The following is a 17524-nucleotide window of genomic DNA, read 5'->3' on the forward strand; positions in this document are numbered from 1 at the left end:
GCCAGCAGGAGCGTGCCTAATGCATTAGGCTACTGAAACTTGGGTTCTTCCAGTCTCCCAGTGTCAAAACAAATTTTTTCGTACTTTAATACAGCAATTCTTTCTTAATAACCAACAAAAAAACCTCACACCCAAACCAGCACACCCCGCAAACAAGAGCTTAGTTATTTCACAGAATATTCCCAGTTAAAAGGGACCCACAAGGATCACTATTAGCTAAATGGCCTATTCAGGAATTGAAACCACAACCTTCGTGTTGTTAGCGCCATGCTCTAACTGGCCGGGTCAGCACTTTTTGCACAAGCCAAATGTCCTATGATAGAACTGCTTCCATGTGTCTCTAAAGCTCTATTCATGTGACCATACTAGTAAAGAATACTAAGTTTTTTTTTTACTATGCTAATGTAGGAAGGTAAAAATTACTATGTACTTTTAAAGAAGGTAACAGATCCACTAGAAAACCTACAATCTCAAATTGTCCTTCCTTCATGAATACATACATTAATAGTGAAGAAGGAAAAAAAAGCATCAGTATAATCTTTGGAACTTTTATTTGGAAGCACATTTGAAAACAAACAAACAGAGTTTTGCAATTTTTTTGGTAAATAGGCTTTTCCAGGCTTTAGTTTTCTCAATATTCATCTCCTTCTTCAGCTTCTGCTTCTACTGAGTCTAGGCCAACTTCTTCATAATCTTTCTCCAGGGCAGCCAGGTCTTCCCGGGCTTCAGAAAATTCTCCTTCCTCCATCCCCTCCCCAACATACCAATGCACAAAGGCACGCTTAGTATACATGAGATCAAATTTGTGGTCAAGCCGAGCCCATGCTTCTGCAATAGCAGTTGTATTACTCAGCATACACACAGCCCGCTGCACCTTGGCAAGATCAGCACCTGGCACCACAGTTGGAGGCTGGTAGTTAATGCCCACCTTCAAGAAAACAAATGAGAACTTTCCTTAGGAATGCCAAGGTTTAAAAGACTCATTTCTGTTAACAAAAATCACCATGATTACAAATAAATAAAAAAGCTTAGTTAATTTTGTACTTTATCAAAATATTTAACAGGGACATTACAACATTGTAGCATGACTGTTACCTCTGAAGACTACATAATTCCTATCACTTAGGTATCAAGCACTTAAAAGGCTACATACCTTGAATCCAGTTGGGCACCAATCCACAAACTGAATGGTACGTTTAGTCTTGATAGTGGCAATGGCTGCATTGACATCTTTGGGCACAACATCGCCTCTGTATAACATGCAGCAGGCCATGTACTTGCCATGGCGAGGGTCACACTTGACCATTTGGTTGGCTGGTTCAAAGCAAGCGTGGGTAATTTCAGCCACAGATAACTGCTCATGATATGCTTTTTCAGCTGAGATGATAGGGGCATATGTTACCAAGGGGAAGTGGATTCGTGGGTATGGAACCAGGTTAGTTTGAAATTCTGTCAGATCTACATTGAGGGCTCCATCAAAACGCAGTGAAGCTGTGATGGATGAAACAATTTGCCCAATTAAACGGTTTAAATTGGTGTAAGTAGGACGGCCAATGTCCAGGTTACGACGACATATATCATAAATGGCTTCATTATCTACCATAAAGGCACAGTCTGAATGCTCTAATGTTGTGTGGGTAGTTAGAATTGAGTTGTAGGGTTCCACTACAGCAGTGGAAACTTGTGGTGCTGGATAAATTGCAAACTCCAGTTTAGATTTCTTGCCATAGTCAACAGATAGCCTTTCCATGAGCAGTGATGCAAACCCTGAACCAGTGCCTCCTCCAAAACTATGAAAGATGAGGAAGCCTTGCAGCCCTGTGCACAGGTCAGCCTATAACAAGGTGGAAAAAAATGGGAGAAAAAAAGTTATCGATGGTTTTGGAGAAATCAGTATTAAAATAATCATTCAAAAGCATTTCTGTCATAAGTTTGCTGGTTTTACATTGTTATTATTTAAAAATCAGTGTTCTTGAAAGGTCCTAGTTTAACTGATTGAGTTTTTATTTAAAGGGGGGACAGGGCACACCAGGAAATAAAAGGCTTATTTTGTTTTGAACAATTAACTATATACAAAATTGTTAACCAAAAAACAGCAAACCATCAATATAGCTAGCTATAGAGCTGTATCAATTACTTTAAATACTAACTTGCAGCACAAATCCTTACCAGTTTGCGAATGCGGTCTAGCACCAGATCAACAATCTCTTTGCCAATGGTATAATGGCCTCTAGCATAATTATTGGCGGCATCTTCTTTCCCAGTAATGAGCTGCTCAGGATGGAATAACTGCCTATACGTGCCTGTACGTACTTCATCTGCAAAAAAACCCAAAATACCACACCATAAATTTGATCTGTTCAGTTCTGCATGTGCTGCCTATTGACTGCACACAAAGCACAGGTGCCAAAAAAGTGTAGACAGCATCTCTGACTACACACAGCTTGTCTGACTAGTCTAAGAAATTGGCATAACTTCTGCCCCTTTGTTTCAGGGTAAACATCAGGCACACACAAAGCAGTATTTGTACTCAAGGAACACAGAGATCACTCAGAAAACTACATTACAGGTACAGACACAATACTGGATAGCACTCAAACAAAACTCTGTATGCAGTGCAGCAGTCTAGAAAAATGATCCAGATCATAAAAACGTTCTCTTGTTTTCCAGATATTGTTACCTGTAAACCATTATTTAATTTATTTCAAGTAACAATAACCACAAATTTCAAAACAGCATCCGGACACATGTTTTAAAATCTATAGTGTTCTAAACAAACATAACAAGACAATAGGTAATCCACAAAGGATCCTCACTTTTTCACTTAAGATCTTTAATGCTGGGTACATACCAACTACGGTTGGTTCTAGGTCTACAAACACTGCTCTCGGAACATGTTTACCAGCTCCTGTCTCACTGAAGAAAGTGTTAAATGAATCATCTCCACGTCCCATAGTATTATCACTAGGCACTTGACCATCAGGCTGGATCCCATGTTCAAGACAATACAATTCCCAACATGCATTGCCAATCTGAACACCAGCCTGGCCAACATGGATGGATATGCATTCACGCTGCAAAGTAAAAAGAGAATGATAATGAGACATAGAGCTACCTGCCCGTGGGTTGTATCTTCCATGATCTTTCTCTGCTGCAATAATCCCTGGTTGTCCTTAAGTGACAACTTAAGAGAGCAAGTTGTTGGCTGCTGGCAAGAAACTACTCACCTTTGCTGATCTGCACTGACTTTGTGAATACTGGAAGATACTAAAGACAACATAGTCCCTAAGAACACATGGGTGAATACAAATTCATTATCCCTTACAGTGCTGCACACATATTCCATCTTTAATATTCAGCCTAGTGTCTTTTTACTCTTCTTTTGGTTTTTGAACGACCTCTTTATATAACATCCTGCCAATTTCCTTGACTTGTTACCACACCATATACTGGGTAACTGTTGCAAGAATCTTTCTGCACCAGTATCTAAGCCCTACCAATTAGTCCATCTTTTTTTCACACATAATCCTGCGTGAAATCGTCTTAAGAGTCCCAATCAAATGTAATCTGCCCCCTTTAAGCTAGCTCTTTTGATTCTAAGCAATAGTGCCATGTATGTCTAATCTCCCAATTGCCTTACGCCTGAGATGGAAATAAGCCGCTTTTCTAGTTTACTGTTAAAAGTGTATCTAGAAAAAAGCAGAGGTGGAAAAGAAAAAGCAAGATGTCTGGGCTGCTCTTTCCCGTTTCCTTGGTATCTTCGTCAAATTCCAGTCTCCGCTCCACCCCCGCAGATCCACCGCGAGACTCGCGGCGCCCACCGGGCCCCTCACACCGCCGGCCACACCCCCTACTCTGATTGGCTGTGCCCAGGGCGCGCGCCGTCCGGCCCGCTCCTCACCGCCGCCGGCCATACCCCCTGCTCTGATTGGCTGTGCCCAAGCAGCGGCTCACGGCGCGCACCGCCCGGCCCGCCCCTCACCGCCGCCGGCCCTCGAGCACGCGCCGTGCCCTTTACGGCTTCACGCGCCAAGGCGGCCCAAACCCGGCACACAGATCCGGCCGGCGGCCACCGTGTCCTATCCCGCTACCTCCCCGCCGGCTGCATAGAGGTTTCGGTCCGTCCCTCGCCTTTTCGCGCGGGAGATGCCTACTCCGAACAGACTTCCTTTGCACATATCTCGTCTTGCTAGCTATCGGCCGGTTTCTATGCCTCACCTCCCCTAAAGTTAATAAGCTTTCATATTAATTTCTCTCCTCCCCAATCTTTCTGCCTTAGAGCTACCACGGGAATTTCAAGCAGAGAATGTCTGCGAGTCCTGCCGCAGCACGTGCAGTCATGAACTCCCATGAGGTGCCGCAACAGAAGCGGTCCCAAACGCCCTTTCTCCCCCCGCAGGCACAAGGATCCCATCTCCCAAACACCCTTTCTCCTCCCCCCTCGCAGCCGCAAGGATCCCGTCTCCCACCATGGTGCCTCGTTAAGGTGACGAACTCCGACTGCGCCACAATCCGTCCGCCGCCGCGACCGACAAGCACCAACTGCCGACCGTTAACCGCCTCGAACGTCTCGCCTCAGGGGTTGGCTCCCCATTGGCCATTACCCACGCGGACCGGGCGCGAGGGAAGGCCTCTGATTGGCCGAGGGAGCTCTTCTCGCGGCGAGGGGGAAGACTGCCACGAGGCAGGGGCGTGCTCGGGGGCGGGGCCTGAGCGGCCCGGGCGGGGCGGGGCGGGGCGGGGCGGGGCGCGCGCGGCCTGGCCTAGGGCGGCGGGAAGCGTGTGGGGCGCCGAGGTCTGCCGTGAGGAGGGAGCGGGAGCGCCGTGCTGAGCTGGCTTCGTGTGCCAAGGCGACCTGTACTGGTGTGGTGATATACATGTACTGCTTCCTGTAGTTTCTCCTGATAGTAAAAGGATACAGATCTGCTTTCCCAAGGGAGAGTTATTTGATAGAAATACAAAACTGGAGTGGTATTGTAATTACAGTGCCACTCTACATGAGTAGCGAGCACTTTCCATTCCCTGCTTTTGACTAGGCAGATTCAATTTGGCACTTCTGGAAAGTGTGTCATTAACTCCTCAAAGCAGCTGAGGAAGAGGGAGGACACAGGTGCCTTTTTGCTTACATGCTCAGAATGAAATATTAGTAAGAATGTCAAATAAAGTGCCAAATAAAGCCATTTATTGCTTTTGAAATAAAAGAATACCAGGGTATTCCAAAGAAATAGGTCAAAATATAACATCCTCACCCCTTTGAACATTAGTGTTATTTACAGTTTTTGTAAGACAACAAGGAGGACGCCCTTGTTGATTTTCAGGATTCAGAAGACCAATGAGATATGGTCAGAACCTTTTTTAGAAGGTTGTTGTTTATTTTCCTGAAGAATACAGGATGGAAAAAATGTTTGAAAATTGTTCAATAATTATTTAGACCTTAATTATTAACTAAGTATGCTTTACTTAAAATATAAAGCAGTCTTAACTATAAATAGTGTCACATCCATAGTATTGTTGCTACTTGAACAGCTGCCACAGGAAAATTGCTTATTCCCTTTAGGCATTGCATACATATTTATCACTGAGAATACTTTAAGTTCTAAGTACTGCTTTTCCAAGTGGGATTACTCTTAATATATTTTGAAATGTTAGGCCAGAATTTTCTGTAGTATGGGGCAGCTTGGATGCTTATGTATTGTAGACTATATCCTCACTGTGTATCAAGTGATCAAGTGTTCTGATTGCATTTTGATCAATGGAACTGTTTTGAAACATGAGAGATCAGAACGTTTCCTGTATAGAAATCTCTGGGTTTAAATATATTTCTGTATTTGCAAATGATAAAACTCCTGAAGAATTGCATGAGACATTAGTGAGTAAAATTAAGTTGGTTCTGAGCTCTGGTTCAGATGAAGAATGCACAGTTTGCTTGGAATCACTGACTCTTCCTGTGATAACACACTGTGCACATGTGTTTTGTAAAGCGTGCATTTTGAAGTCCTCAGAAATGAAGAGGTTGGTTGTTCTATGGTTAAAAGTAATTGTAATAACAATTCAAAAGCAAGGAACTGCTATCACCAGGAGCTATTGTTCGTTTAAATTGTGAGGCGTGTAAACCTAGTTATCATCTGGCTTGTAAAAACTACTGGCCTGAAGTCGATCTGTGGAGAAAGTAGCTGTCAAACTGAACAGTGCTAAGGTCTATCAGTATTTTCAAAAGCTTGTTTTGTAGTTCTTACCTTACTTTTTCCCTGGGATAAAAGTGTGCAGCATTGTATGCCTCCATATGGCTGGCTGCCTCTTAACTGTTTGTATGTGATGTGATGCACATCATATATACTATTGATCTTAAAAGAGACCACAGCTGTGTATTGGAAGTTGACTGTTGAATTAAAACCAAGTCTACACTCCTTTTTCCAAGCTGATAAACTTGGACAGTGAAATAGCTGTCTTGCTAAAGGGCCATCTTTATGTCCGTTCTCTGGGATCTATGCAGAAAAAGCTTGTGGATGAGTATACTTGGACTGCTCTTTTGAAAACCATAATATATATTTTTCTTGTGTGCTTCTGAGATATAATTTTCCTTTTTGTTTGCCCTTCCTAGGGTAATATAATGGTATGGTAGTCTCATCATCTGTATCCAGTGCTGCTGCATTTACTCTTGGGAGTTGTTCTGACTCCGCCTCAGAATAGAGCTGCAAATGTTAGCAAAAACCTGGCTGGTGCTCTTTATTAGTAACAAGCAGGGAGGGACAAGTTAGTCCCTGCTTGTGCATAGTCAGTCAACCTAAGAAGACAGAGGTGGAAAGGGTGCTCTGTCTGGCTTCTGGACTGACGTTGTTCTATTGCCAGATACACAAAATTCTGATGCAGCTATCCCACTCTCTAGAGTTTCTGATAAATTTGAGGGAAACTAGAGAAGGAAAGAGCACTTGCAGAGATCTTTTTCCAGTGCAGAGGTTCTTGATGTGTTTGTAGAAGTCAGTGTCTTTACTGAACTTTCTGGTGCTTTTAACATGGAGAGAAATAAACTGGGTTATGATGGGATGGAATTATCATCATTATATACCAGTTGACTGTAAAGTTAAGTTACTATTTTTTGCCAAGAACAAAAGTGGGTTCTATACTTTTGAACTATCATAAGTTTCTAAAACAGTGAGTAAATAAGCTTTCTTACCTTCAAAATTATTTCTGATTGCCAAGGAAGTTTTTGCAGCTTTTAGCCAAAACTCTGACATCTAAATTCCAAAGTTGATTCTGACATGCATCTAAATTCCAAATTTGGGGAATTCACTGTGATAGGTAATTCCATATGATAGGTGTTTGTACTATTACTGCATTTGATCTGGGTAGTTTCTGTGCCTGAATGGCTACAATGCAATTCTCTCATAGTAAATAACATGGGAAAGTATTTAGGTATCACCTTGAAAACAAAGGATACCAACAAACTGCATACCCTCTCCCCAAAGCAACTTGGGTTCAAGCAGGATTCTTCCAGGCAAGATAATTCTTTCCATTATTAATACAAATGAGATGTGAAGCTGCAAGCACAAAACTGCCGAGTGAAAAATTTGGCATGTCATGGTGTTACAAACTTGGAAATTGTTATGTCTTTCTAATGTTAACCTAAAAGCATTTACCAAAATTGGAAAAACTTCTTGGAGTTTTAACTTGAGAGTTAATACTACCTTCATTTCAGTCTTCTGTTGAGACTAAATTTAGAGTTGTGCAAGTAAGTAAAAATCCTATGCAGAAGCCACAATAAAGCTATAAGATCTCTGTAGTAATCTAATGTCTTTGTGTATCAACTGCATTCTTATAAAAGCTTGCCAGATATGCATTCATACTTCTTATTTTCTTCTTCTAGCTGTTCATTGTGAGACTTTTTTGTCATTTTTGTCATTTTCATATGCTTTTACCGTAAGTCTTCACTATCTGTGTTGGCAATGTTCAGCTGACTTGTGTTTTGTTTATAATTGTAGTACTAAAGTGGAGAAGGAATGCAGAAAAATGTGAGCTTTTTATTAAAAAAAAAAAAAAAGGTCAATGAGCACTGTTAGGAGATTGTGGTTTTGTCCCAGGAAACATTTTTCAGATTTAATAAAATTCATTTATTTTGTCTTGTCACTGAAGGATTTTGAATTTACTGCCAAATCAGGAGTGGCTCATTCATTCACTATGTTTGGAAAACTTTTTAAATTTGTTTGTGTCAAAGAATCTCTCTCTTGAAAGGATATCTTTATTGCTGCAATAAATTAATGTATCAGACTATGACTGCCAGGCTCTCTGATTGGCTACCGATTCATTCCAGATTAGCAGTCCCCAGTATTCATATGTTTTGTGAGGTCTGCTTTGTAGCCTCTCTAAAGATGCCTTGGTTCCGTGGCCAGATTTCTATATAAACAGTTACCCAATTTTAAAGGGTTGCTCTGTTAGGCAGAAGTTTTTCAAGTCTTGTAATTTTTGCCTCACAAAGTTGTACATTTGTACAGTGCACACAGTCTAATATTAAATTTTCTGAGTAGTCCTGTGAAAGTGCTATTGTATAAATTTTGCTTTATCTAGAATGCACTTGAGATGTTAAGTTATGTCCCATTTAATGTGTCTGTTGGGGAAAAAGAGAAAATACCCTGTGTCTGGTCCTGACAAAGCATATTTCATCAGACTGCTATTATTTCTGTGCAGGCTTTGAAGAAAAAGGGTAAAAGGTCATTCTTTTGTTTGTAACTAAGAAAGATACTGTCTTTGAAAGATGGTTTATTTTTCTCATATTTTAAATAATCTTACTCTCATAGCCCAAGTATATCCTCGCTTTAAAACTTTGAGCTACTTATTTCAGTATAAATATGCTCATAAAGAAGACCAAATCACTTTTAAGGAAGGCTGGGTATTTATAAAATGTGCAGTGTTTAGGTCATGTTAATGTTCTTGCAAATAAAATATTTTGACTGTCATGTCAGAAATTAGAAAGTGTGTTTAAAGAATGAATCATTGAGGATGTTTTTACATCAATATAATAAATGTATAAAAGGTGCTTTGTAAAGGCGGTATTTATCATTTACTATAAATAACTGGATTTAATACATTTCTTTTAATGTTGTTTGGGCTCTTGCACAGCCAAATACCCTTTCTGTAGAAATGTGCTTCAACTAGACAGCTTGGTGGAAGAGGAAGACCGAGAAGAGGAAATAGACTGTAGTAATGGAAAGAAGCCTGATCAGAAGCCTAGCTCAAAGGTGCATTCTATTATGTTTTATTTAGCTTTCATTATGGTTTTGTAGAGCATACCCTATAATTGTGTAAATACACTGAACATATTATACATATGGATAACATACTTCAAGTTATTTAGAAGTCTATCCAGCACGTCTAGCCAGCACAGAAGAAAATGCATACTAAAATCACACCACAAATAAACTGCAACTCCCTTGCAGCAGGGAAACAAGACAAAAGGAACACTAGTTGTAATTTGACGCTGATCATTGTTTCTTAAATAAATGTGTGTTAATCAAATAAAATTTCAGGTAAAGCACTTTGCCTTTTGTTTCAGTTTCTGAAGATAGAGCAGTTTTATAACCACTGAAACTTATTCAAATCCTTATTTACTTTTGGAAACAAAATCTAAATAAATCCTTTCTTAAATCATATTTAAGCAATAGATATTCTGCTCTAAAGGGGAAAACTAAATGGGCATATGTTCAATACAACACTTGTCAGAAAAAACTTTGTAGTATTGTTATTTTTCTTTGTAGACTTGTTTCTCAAGGTCTGCCACATCATTTTTCTTTGTCTCACTTTCATTTGCTGCCAGAATTTGTATCTTTCTGCTTGTACTTTGTCCTTTTCATTTTGAGATTGCTTTTCTGAAACATTAAGTTTTTAATTTTTAATGAAGAAATTTTTCTTTCAAAAGCTGGTTAAAAATTTGTTCCCTAAAAATCTTTTTGTGGAGACCTAAGAGCTAATTTCAGACATTATGTTCTAGAATAAACCATGATTTTTATTCTTTTTAGCTGGTGCAGTCACTTTCATTCTCTAGCTAGTGGTTCTTTGTGTCACCATAGCTAAACCTTACTGAGAAAACTGCTAGCAGAGTTCTTCTGCCTTGAATCCAATTCCTTGTTCCTTTTGTTCTCACGTCTGTTCCAAGAGAGCTTCTGGTGCCTCCTTACTCCCTGTTATACCTAACCAAGGGTTCTTGCATACCTTATTTGCCTCAGGATGTCTGGGGGAAGCCTTTCTCGCTTGAGTATTGCTATGGTAGATCATTTGCCTTGGGGCTGTCCATTGCTTAAGCCTTATTCTCTGAAGTTCTAGTACTTTATTCCTATTTTCCATATACCCTGGAGATAGGGGACTTGCAGACTTTTAGCAACTTGAAGTATTTCTGGAAAATTGGTTGTGAATTCTCCTTCCCAAAGCACTCTCAATCACCCTGTATTTTGTGACTATTAAAAATGCTGAACTTTTAGTTTCCTATGGAAATTAGAAGAAAGGCTTCTCACGGAATTCAAGATTAGTTCATTTAAAAGGTATTACTGAGCAGTCATTTCTCTCAATTAATCTGAACTTTATCAAAGCTATCTGTAGGAATGGACTCTAGCCAAGTCAAAATAACTTCCTTTCATTTCAGATAAATACTTACTTTGATTTCAGATAAACGCTCTTATGCATGCTTTAGTAGAACTACAGAGCAATAAGTCCAGCTGCTAAATGTCTGGTTGATTCTCAGTTCACTTTCTTGCCACTGATAGAAAACCATTTGAACTAAGTACAATTGATGTTATTTTTAATAAACATGTTCTTTTATGGTGTTTTAGAAAGATCTCTCAAAGAAAATGGAATTTTAAATATGCAGAGGTCAGGGTTTTAATGTATTTATTGTAATATTTTAATGTATTTATTTATTGTCACCCAAAATTGATTGTTAAATTCAACATCTTTACTTTCTCTTTAGAGAATCAGAGCTTGCATTTATTCATTTGGATGGGTCAATGGCACAGAAGAAAAGAATGAAAGCAATTTGTTGTTTACAAAGCAACCAAGCAGGGTCCTGAACTATAATGCTTTTGTCTCTGAAAGTGGGTGGAGTTGGATTAAATGTGACAGCAGCTTTCCTAATGTTCTTAATGGATCCTGTGAGTAAAGGGTTGTTCATAATGATATGACTTAATCTAGATGAAGCTTCTTTGGTGTTTTTCTAATAGGCAGAAGGAAAACCTGTCTGAGAAAGAATGACACTGATGAATATCTGTTTGAAAGACAAATAGGACTTTTCTTCATTTGCTTCCCTAGCATCTTCTTGTTTTAACACTATATTTTTGTGCTGTCCTTTCATTTACTGTAAGTGGAAAGAATGCTAGTAGTACTACTAACAGAGTGGTCTGACACCTTACAGTGTAGCATATGCTATCTGTTCATTCTTCCTATCTCTCTTTCTTTCTGATATTTTTGAATGAGGTTTCCTATTTGTTGCTCATGAACTTCGAAAGCCATAAAGTGGAATTTGAGGAACAGTATATATTTAATGTAGTACTTGTCTGCTCTAGTCTCTTCTGCTATTACTGAGAATTTAATTATAAATTAAAACGTTAGTCTGTGATTACCTTTTGTGATCATGGAAGATTGGTAATACTTACATTTAGGGAGTTTTCTTCCTTTCATTAAAGCACTCATAAATGCAAAATTATTTGTAAAGAATAAAAATGTAAATTACCTTTATTGATAGCAAAATAGTTTCCTTAGCAAAACTGGTTCATGCGTTGTGTCACCCAGATTAAGGGTTTTCTATTCACTTCCTGCCTTCCCCTGTTCACTCCTCTGCTGTAATTCCCAAATTTTTTGGCAGCTGGAAACTGTAACAAAACCTGCACTTGTAAGAAACAGAGTAAATTAAAACGATAGTTTAGCTTTGGACTTGGGCATCTGTCACCGCCAATCGTAAAGAAAAAGTACTAGCTTGGACATCAGGTCATTGATAGTAACAATATGAAGACAAAAGCATTTATTTAATAAATTAAAGAAATTAAGTATGAGTAAGACTATGGAGAAGTTGCCATGAAAGAATTTTTTCATGAATCACAATGCATCTTCACATATATTTTCTGTGTATGGACTGCATTGATCCGTTCATTTGGAAGGGACCTACACTACCATAATGCCATCGAGTCTGACTGCTTTTTTTTTTTTTCAACAATCCTCTGAATACCTGTAAAAACTGCAAAATCATTTTAATCTTCTGTGAAGATAATGAATGAGGTATAATGAATTCATTATATTGTGGCAAGCAGTTGTAAGAAAATAAGCTAAGCATTGCTAACACCAAGTGATCTACAGTCAGCAGGTATATCTAACAACCCAGGGCCCATATAATTGCTGCCTTTACAGACCACTGAACAGCAACTTCTCATACTGCTGGTAGCCGTCCTGTGATGGTAGCCATCCCAAGTGGCAGTGGGTGACTGCTTGTGTTTGATGGAGGAGCAGTACGCCCACATGATCCTTATGATCTCACTTTTGAATAATCAGTGCTGAATGAGATTCATTCATGCACTAGCATTCCTTGAAGTGCACTTGCAGCAATAATAGGATTTAAGAAGCAGAAATATCAGTGGAGTAATGATTTTTTTCAATTTCTGTGGATTTATTGTATAACTGTAGCTTGGAAATCTGCATTTCTTCTCTGAGAGGTGTAATACCACAGTGCAAAGGAGAAATATTTATCCAACTAGATTACTTTCTCCCTCCCTCCTCTTTTTAAATTGTTTGTTTGTTTAAATACAATCATAGATGCAGAAATCTGACCTTTAGGAAGAAACACGAACCTTTAATGTGAAAGTATCACAAGTATGCAGATGTTTCTCTAAGGCTCAGGTTTTGTAGTATTTTCCAAAGTAAAATACAGTATCCTTTGTATGAGATACTGCAGAAAGGCACAGAAGTACTGTAATTCACTTTTTCTGTGCTGGACTGATGAGAGAAGAGTGAAAGTAGTACACTTCAGTCTCTCTTGACTACAGCAAAAAGAGAATGGAACATACTTCTGCATGTTTATCTTTTCTCCAGACATCATTTCTCATACAGTGAGATTAATAATAGGACAGTTTGCCATATATAGCTTGCCAGGAATGTTCATCTTGCAGTGACAAATACGTAATTTGTTGCTCTTTTGCTACTATAGATTGGAGAAACAAGACCTGTTTGGCTTTTATCTTGCAGCTTGATGTCTCTGAGTGTGCATAGGCATCAGAGGTTCTTAGAATCTAAACCAAGTCATTAAGAAGAATTCTTAGAAGACCTGCAGTATGTGGGTGGCATGACAAAGCAAGCCCATTGCACGAGACTTGCTTATAAGAGACAGAACATAATTACAGTTGATGTAGATTTAAGTATCAGTTTTCTGAGAACTTAGTAGTACTGTACCTCTAGATGGTTAAAACATGCTGGGAAAATGCAGAGCACAGACTTGGCATTTCACAGATCCTCACATTTAATGTTACATCCAAAGTAGTAACAGCTACACTGTTTCGTGTTCAGCAGACTTTCTTGTTTACCTAACATGGTGATTATTGTATATACTAATGAGAGCATATGTGGGCTTTCTTAACAGTCCAGTTAACTTTTAAGTAACTGCCTGTGTCCAGCTGATTTAGAGTTGGTCATCAGGTACTGAGGCACTTAGTATATGTAGTGTTTGTCTCAGAATTAAAATAACATAAGATTGTTTTGATATCTCCTAGATTTATGACAAACTCTGTTTTTAAAGCATTTACCTGAAGTTCCTGCTTGTTATGAACATGTAACCAGAAGTTCTAAAAGCTGTCTTTATAGCGGGATACTTAAAGAGTAAGACATTAGGCACAGAGTAATTAATCTGCAGGCAGTATTTGTTAAAAATTATGTTGATGGTACATTATCTGCTTTGTGATGCCATGTGCATACTACTATGTTTTGAAGGGAGGTTATTTAGAGGTTATTTAACTTGTTAATTTCTGCTACTAATAGCATGGAATCCCACTGCAGACAAGCAGTGTTTTGACAGATGTCACATGCTGGGCCAGGAGCATAATGCTGTTATTACTAAGGTGAGTTAAAAGATGATCCCAACAGCTTTCCGGTTATGAATAAATAATTATTTTCCAAGAAGCTTTACGGTATTTTAAAAATAATTGTGCCATCACAGTCTCACCAGTAAAACTAAATTACGGAGTGACTGTTGAAGTGTGCTTTGTATTGTAAAATTTTAGTATTAGAAATTAAATGTCTCTGTTGAGCTATTTAGAGTGACTCAGATGGAGTAGTATAACTGTTGGTTAGCCTGGCTATTACAGTTCATTATCTTGAAGGTATGTAGAATGCTTTTGTCATTGTCATAGCAGGTTGTTTAGCTGTGGAAGAGCAGCTAGCCTGCCTCGTTAATATTCCATCACTAAAATACTACTTCAAAAATTGAAGGCAGGTTCTCTTCTAATAAAAGTAGCAAATAAGAAATACATATCCTTCCAGTAAATGTTTAAAACAAAAAAAGCACAGAAAAATCAAAATACCTCATCTTTTCATCTAACTGCTTTACAACCCTTTTCTCTGTTTTTATTACAAAGCAGTAATTAAATAATGTAACTGTGAAATAATGTACTTAGGATATTCAGCTCCCTAATATTTTTTCCCAGAATACCTAAACTTCGCATCCTATTTTTTTTTTTTTTTTTTTGGTATTTTGGTTTAGGATTCAGTAGAAGAAAATATCCTGAAAATTAAGAACAAGAAGAGGAAACTTGCAGCAGGAGCCTTGCTACCAAAAGCCTTCAGCAAGTGAAATAAAACAAAAAATATTTAACAAAATTAAGCATAAATAACTTACGTAATATTTTGGATAATACTTCTCTTCAGGTTACATGTCCCATCCTAATTTTCCCTTTTGCTGTCTTTGTGCTCAAAATATAAATGCTTCAAATAAATTATAAAAACTAACCCCTGAAATTTTTCCAGTGTTCATTTCTTCAGAAGGTTGCTTGTTAGTACAATGCTTAAGAGCTCAAAAAAACCCCTCAAAACCAAAATGTGTATTCATGAATTCTAACTGATGCCTTACCAAGGCTGACCTAGAACAGAGGCTAGATAGAGTTAAAGTAGGAATTTATTAAAAGGCCTCAATGGATACACCTTGGGCAGCACAAGAGCCCAGCCAGTGCTACACCCAAGATGAACCAAAATGGTCACAAAATGTACGACCACTCACTGGGGCTCTCACTTTTATAAGTTCTGCTCCATTTGCACATTGGAGTTCATTATCCAGTTATAGCTTTAGGTTATGAAGTGCCATTTTTCTTGTTTTTCTCTCTTCAGTCCACTTTCTTTATGCTCTTGGGCCTGAAAGTTGGGTGGTTGTCCTGGGTTCCAAGCTAGGAAAGAAGCTGTCTGGCTACTCTGTGAAGACAGCTTACCATCCCCCTAATATGAAGCTCTGAGCTGCACATAAAGCAGTACAGAATCTGAAAAATATAAAAGCTAAAACCTAAGGCATCATTACCTGCAAGCGTTTCATCTCATTTTAGATAATAAAAGATAAATAATATGTCTTCTCCTTCAGACAAAACCGTCTATAAATGAATTTGTTTTATGTTCCTATCTTAGTATTGTCTGATAAAGAAACAGATCAACTGGACTGATTGTTTCAGAAAAGGTGGTCCGCAGCACTTGGTAAGAATTCTTACTTTTGCAGAATATGTCCAAAGATGGTATTTAATTCAAAATTTTAAAGTACTTTTTACTATTTCTGAATAATACACAGGTGCAGGAGAGAGTTCCTCTGATGATTACTTCCCAGGAATTTGTAAAAAGGAAGTACCTTAATTTGTGAAACAATTACTTTTAATATTTTACTTAACAGAACTCCAATGATTTTTGTAAAAGTAAAGTTTTTTGGATAAAATGCATGTATTGACAGCATGCTATCTAGTAATTTCAATAGACACTTTGAACAATAAGATCATGCTATATGCAAAATAGAATCTAATCCACTTGTGTCAGTGAATGAGGAATTCCTTGCAAAATAAATTAAAACAAATTATTTTATAGCTGCCAGCTTTCTAGCAGTTCTCCTGTACTGCTTTTCCTCTTGTACTGGGAAAATGACATGTTTTTCACTTCCATACATATGTCTAAAGGGTATGCTGATCTGCATGCCACTGGACTTATGGAGGAAGAATTTGTTAAACTACACGTGTTCATGTACCACAGAGTAAAAAACAGCACTGAAGAAGCTCATTTGAGTATTAGTTGAATATTTATGTCTGTTCCTTTCTTTCCATTTGATACTTGTCTTCTGATATATGTTTACCTAACATTTTGCTCCCTTCACTGTGAAGCTCAGACTTCAAATTGGAGGCATAGATTGCTGTATCTAGGTCCTGTTTAGATTTGGGAAGTGTACTCAGCCGCAGAGAAACAGAGTCCATAACGCTTGTAAAGCCTTTCACCTCTTACGTCTGAGAATATCAACTTCTGATTATAAGATGAATTGCAAACATAGGAAGTGAAAGAGGACGGAGAAATAAAGGGAAGATATCTACTATTTGGAGCAAGTGAGCTAATGAAAGGAGTGAGAAAGGAATTAAAACCAAGCAAACTAACAAACTGATGCAGTTTTCGGAAAGCCTGCACCTTAGCTATGGAGAAAGACAAACTTTAAGTCTGTTAGAGAAAGAATTATAAGGACACAAATGATGGAAGACAGCATGAACCCTAGTATCTGATTGCCACTGGAAAGCTGAAAAAGAGCAATGAAACAGCTAAACCTGATTGAAGTTGGGTTTTGAGTGGAGTTTTTTTGTGTTTTGTTGTTTTTTTTGTTTTGGTTTTTTGCATAGAGTTTATATAAAGTTAAAACTTTCTTTGGGTTTTGCTGGTACAGATTTTGATATTTAGAGATAAGCTGGAAAAATAATTTGCGGTTATGAAGGGGGTATTTGGACTTTTTTTTGTTATATCCATTTTCCAAGTAAAAATTTCACAGGCAAGAGAACCATTTCCAGGCTAGTCAAACTACATCATTATTTATGTGAACATATACTGACATTTTGCAAAATGGCTTAGTAGATGATTATGAAAGCAACTAAAAACAATTCCTAGTATTTTTTTTTGTCTATTAGATTATTATTTCCATGTTACAAAGCCACATATAATTTACTGAAGATACTACTAAGCTTTATAGTCTCCTCCAAGAAAGCTATTAATGTATCTGAGAGAAAAGAGGTAAAAGCTGAGCGTAGAAAAGTCCTGTCTGATTTGATGGAGCTGTTCAGTAAGCACATGGTTGAACACCTTGGTGTTCTGGCTGTTTGGGGGTTTTTTTCTGCTTTCATGATCTGTAAGTGGTCTTTGGCTTTTGGCAATCTCTTTTGTGAAGTATGAACAGTATGTTCTAGAAGTAAGCTTTTGGAATTATTTTTAATTCCAAAGATTGAGTTACTAGTCTATCATTCTGATTTTGGTTGCTTGTTTGGGGGTTTTTGGGTTTTCGTTCCTT

General features: G+C 38.1%; 1 protein-coding gene, 1 long non-coding RNA gene and 1 other non-coding gene across 5 annotated transcripts; 2 read left to right on the top strand and 1 right to left on the bottom strand.

Moving 5' to 3' along the window:
* Positions 1-534: 534 nt before the first annotated feature.
* On the bottom strand, positions 535-4860 carry LOC100229371 (tubulin alpha-3 chain). 3 transcript variants are annotated; one of them, XM_030280439.4, is made up of 5 exons: positions 4470-4860; positions 2852-3074; positions 2170-2318; positions 1154-1834; positions 535-928 (listed from the first exon to the last, which is right to left on the bottom strand). In XM_030280439.4, exons 1-5 carry the CDS (start codon positions 4470-4472, stop codon positions 632-634), a joined length of 1353 nt encoding a protein of 450 aa, XP_030136299.1. In that variant the 5' UTR covers positions 4473-4860; the 3' UTR covers positions 535-631. The 3 variants fall into 3 exon arrangements, with proteins under 3 accessions (XP_030136299.1, XP_072789461.1, XP_072789460.1); XM_072933360.1 differs by lacking the exon at positions 4470-4860 and adding an exon at positions 3641-3865; XM_072933359.1 differs by lacking the exon at positions 4470-4860 and adding an exon at positions 3228-3865.
* On the top strand, positions 3931-9399 carry LOC140684698 (uncharacterized). Its single transcript, XR_012057367.1, has 2 exons — positions 3931-4228; positions 4400-9399. It is a non-coding gene; the product is annotated as an uncharacterized lncRNA (long non-coding RNA).
* A 2893-nt stretch (positions 9400-12292) lies between these two features.
* On the top strand, positions 12293-14967 carry LOC115496394 (uncharacterized). The gene is made up of 2 exons (XR_005981390.2): positions 12293-14081; positions 14723-14967. It is a non-coding gene; the product is annotated as an uncharacterized protein (transcript).
* The last annotated feature ends 2557 nt before the right edge of the window (positions 14968-17524 follow it).

The sequence above is a fragment of the Taeniopygia guttata genome, chromosome 9 (assembly GCF_048771995.1).
Source record: "Taeniopygia guttata chromosome 9, bTaeGut7.mat, whole genome shotgun sequence".
Classification (NCBI taxonomy): domain Eukaryota; kingdom Metazoa; phylum Chordata; class Aves; order Passeriformes; family Estrildidae; genus Taeniopygia; species Taeniopygia guttata.

Coding starts and splice junctions, on each gene's coding strand:
- LOC100229371 (XM_030280439.4), bottom strand. Junction 2,319..2,851: donor CCTAGAACCAACCGTAGTTG/GTATGTACCCAG, acceptor GTTTTTTTGCAG/ATGAAGTACGTACAGGCACG. Junction 1,835..2,169: donor TAGACCGCATTCGCAAACTG/GTAAGGATTTGT, acceptor ACCTTGTTATAG/GCTGACCTGTGCACAGGGCT.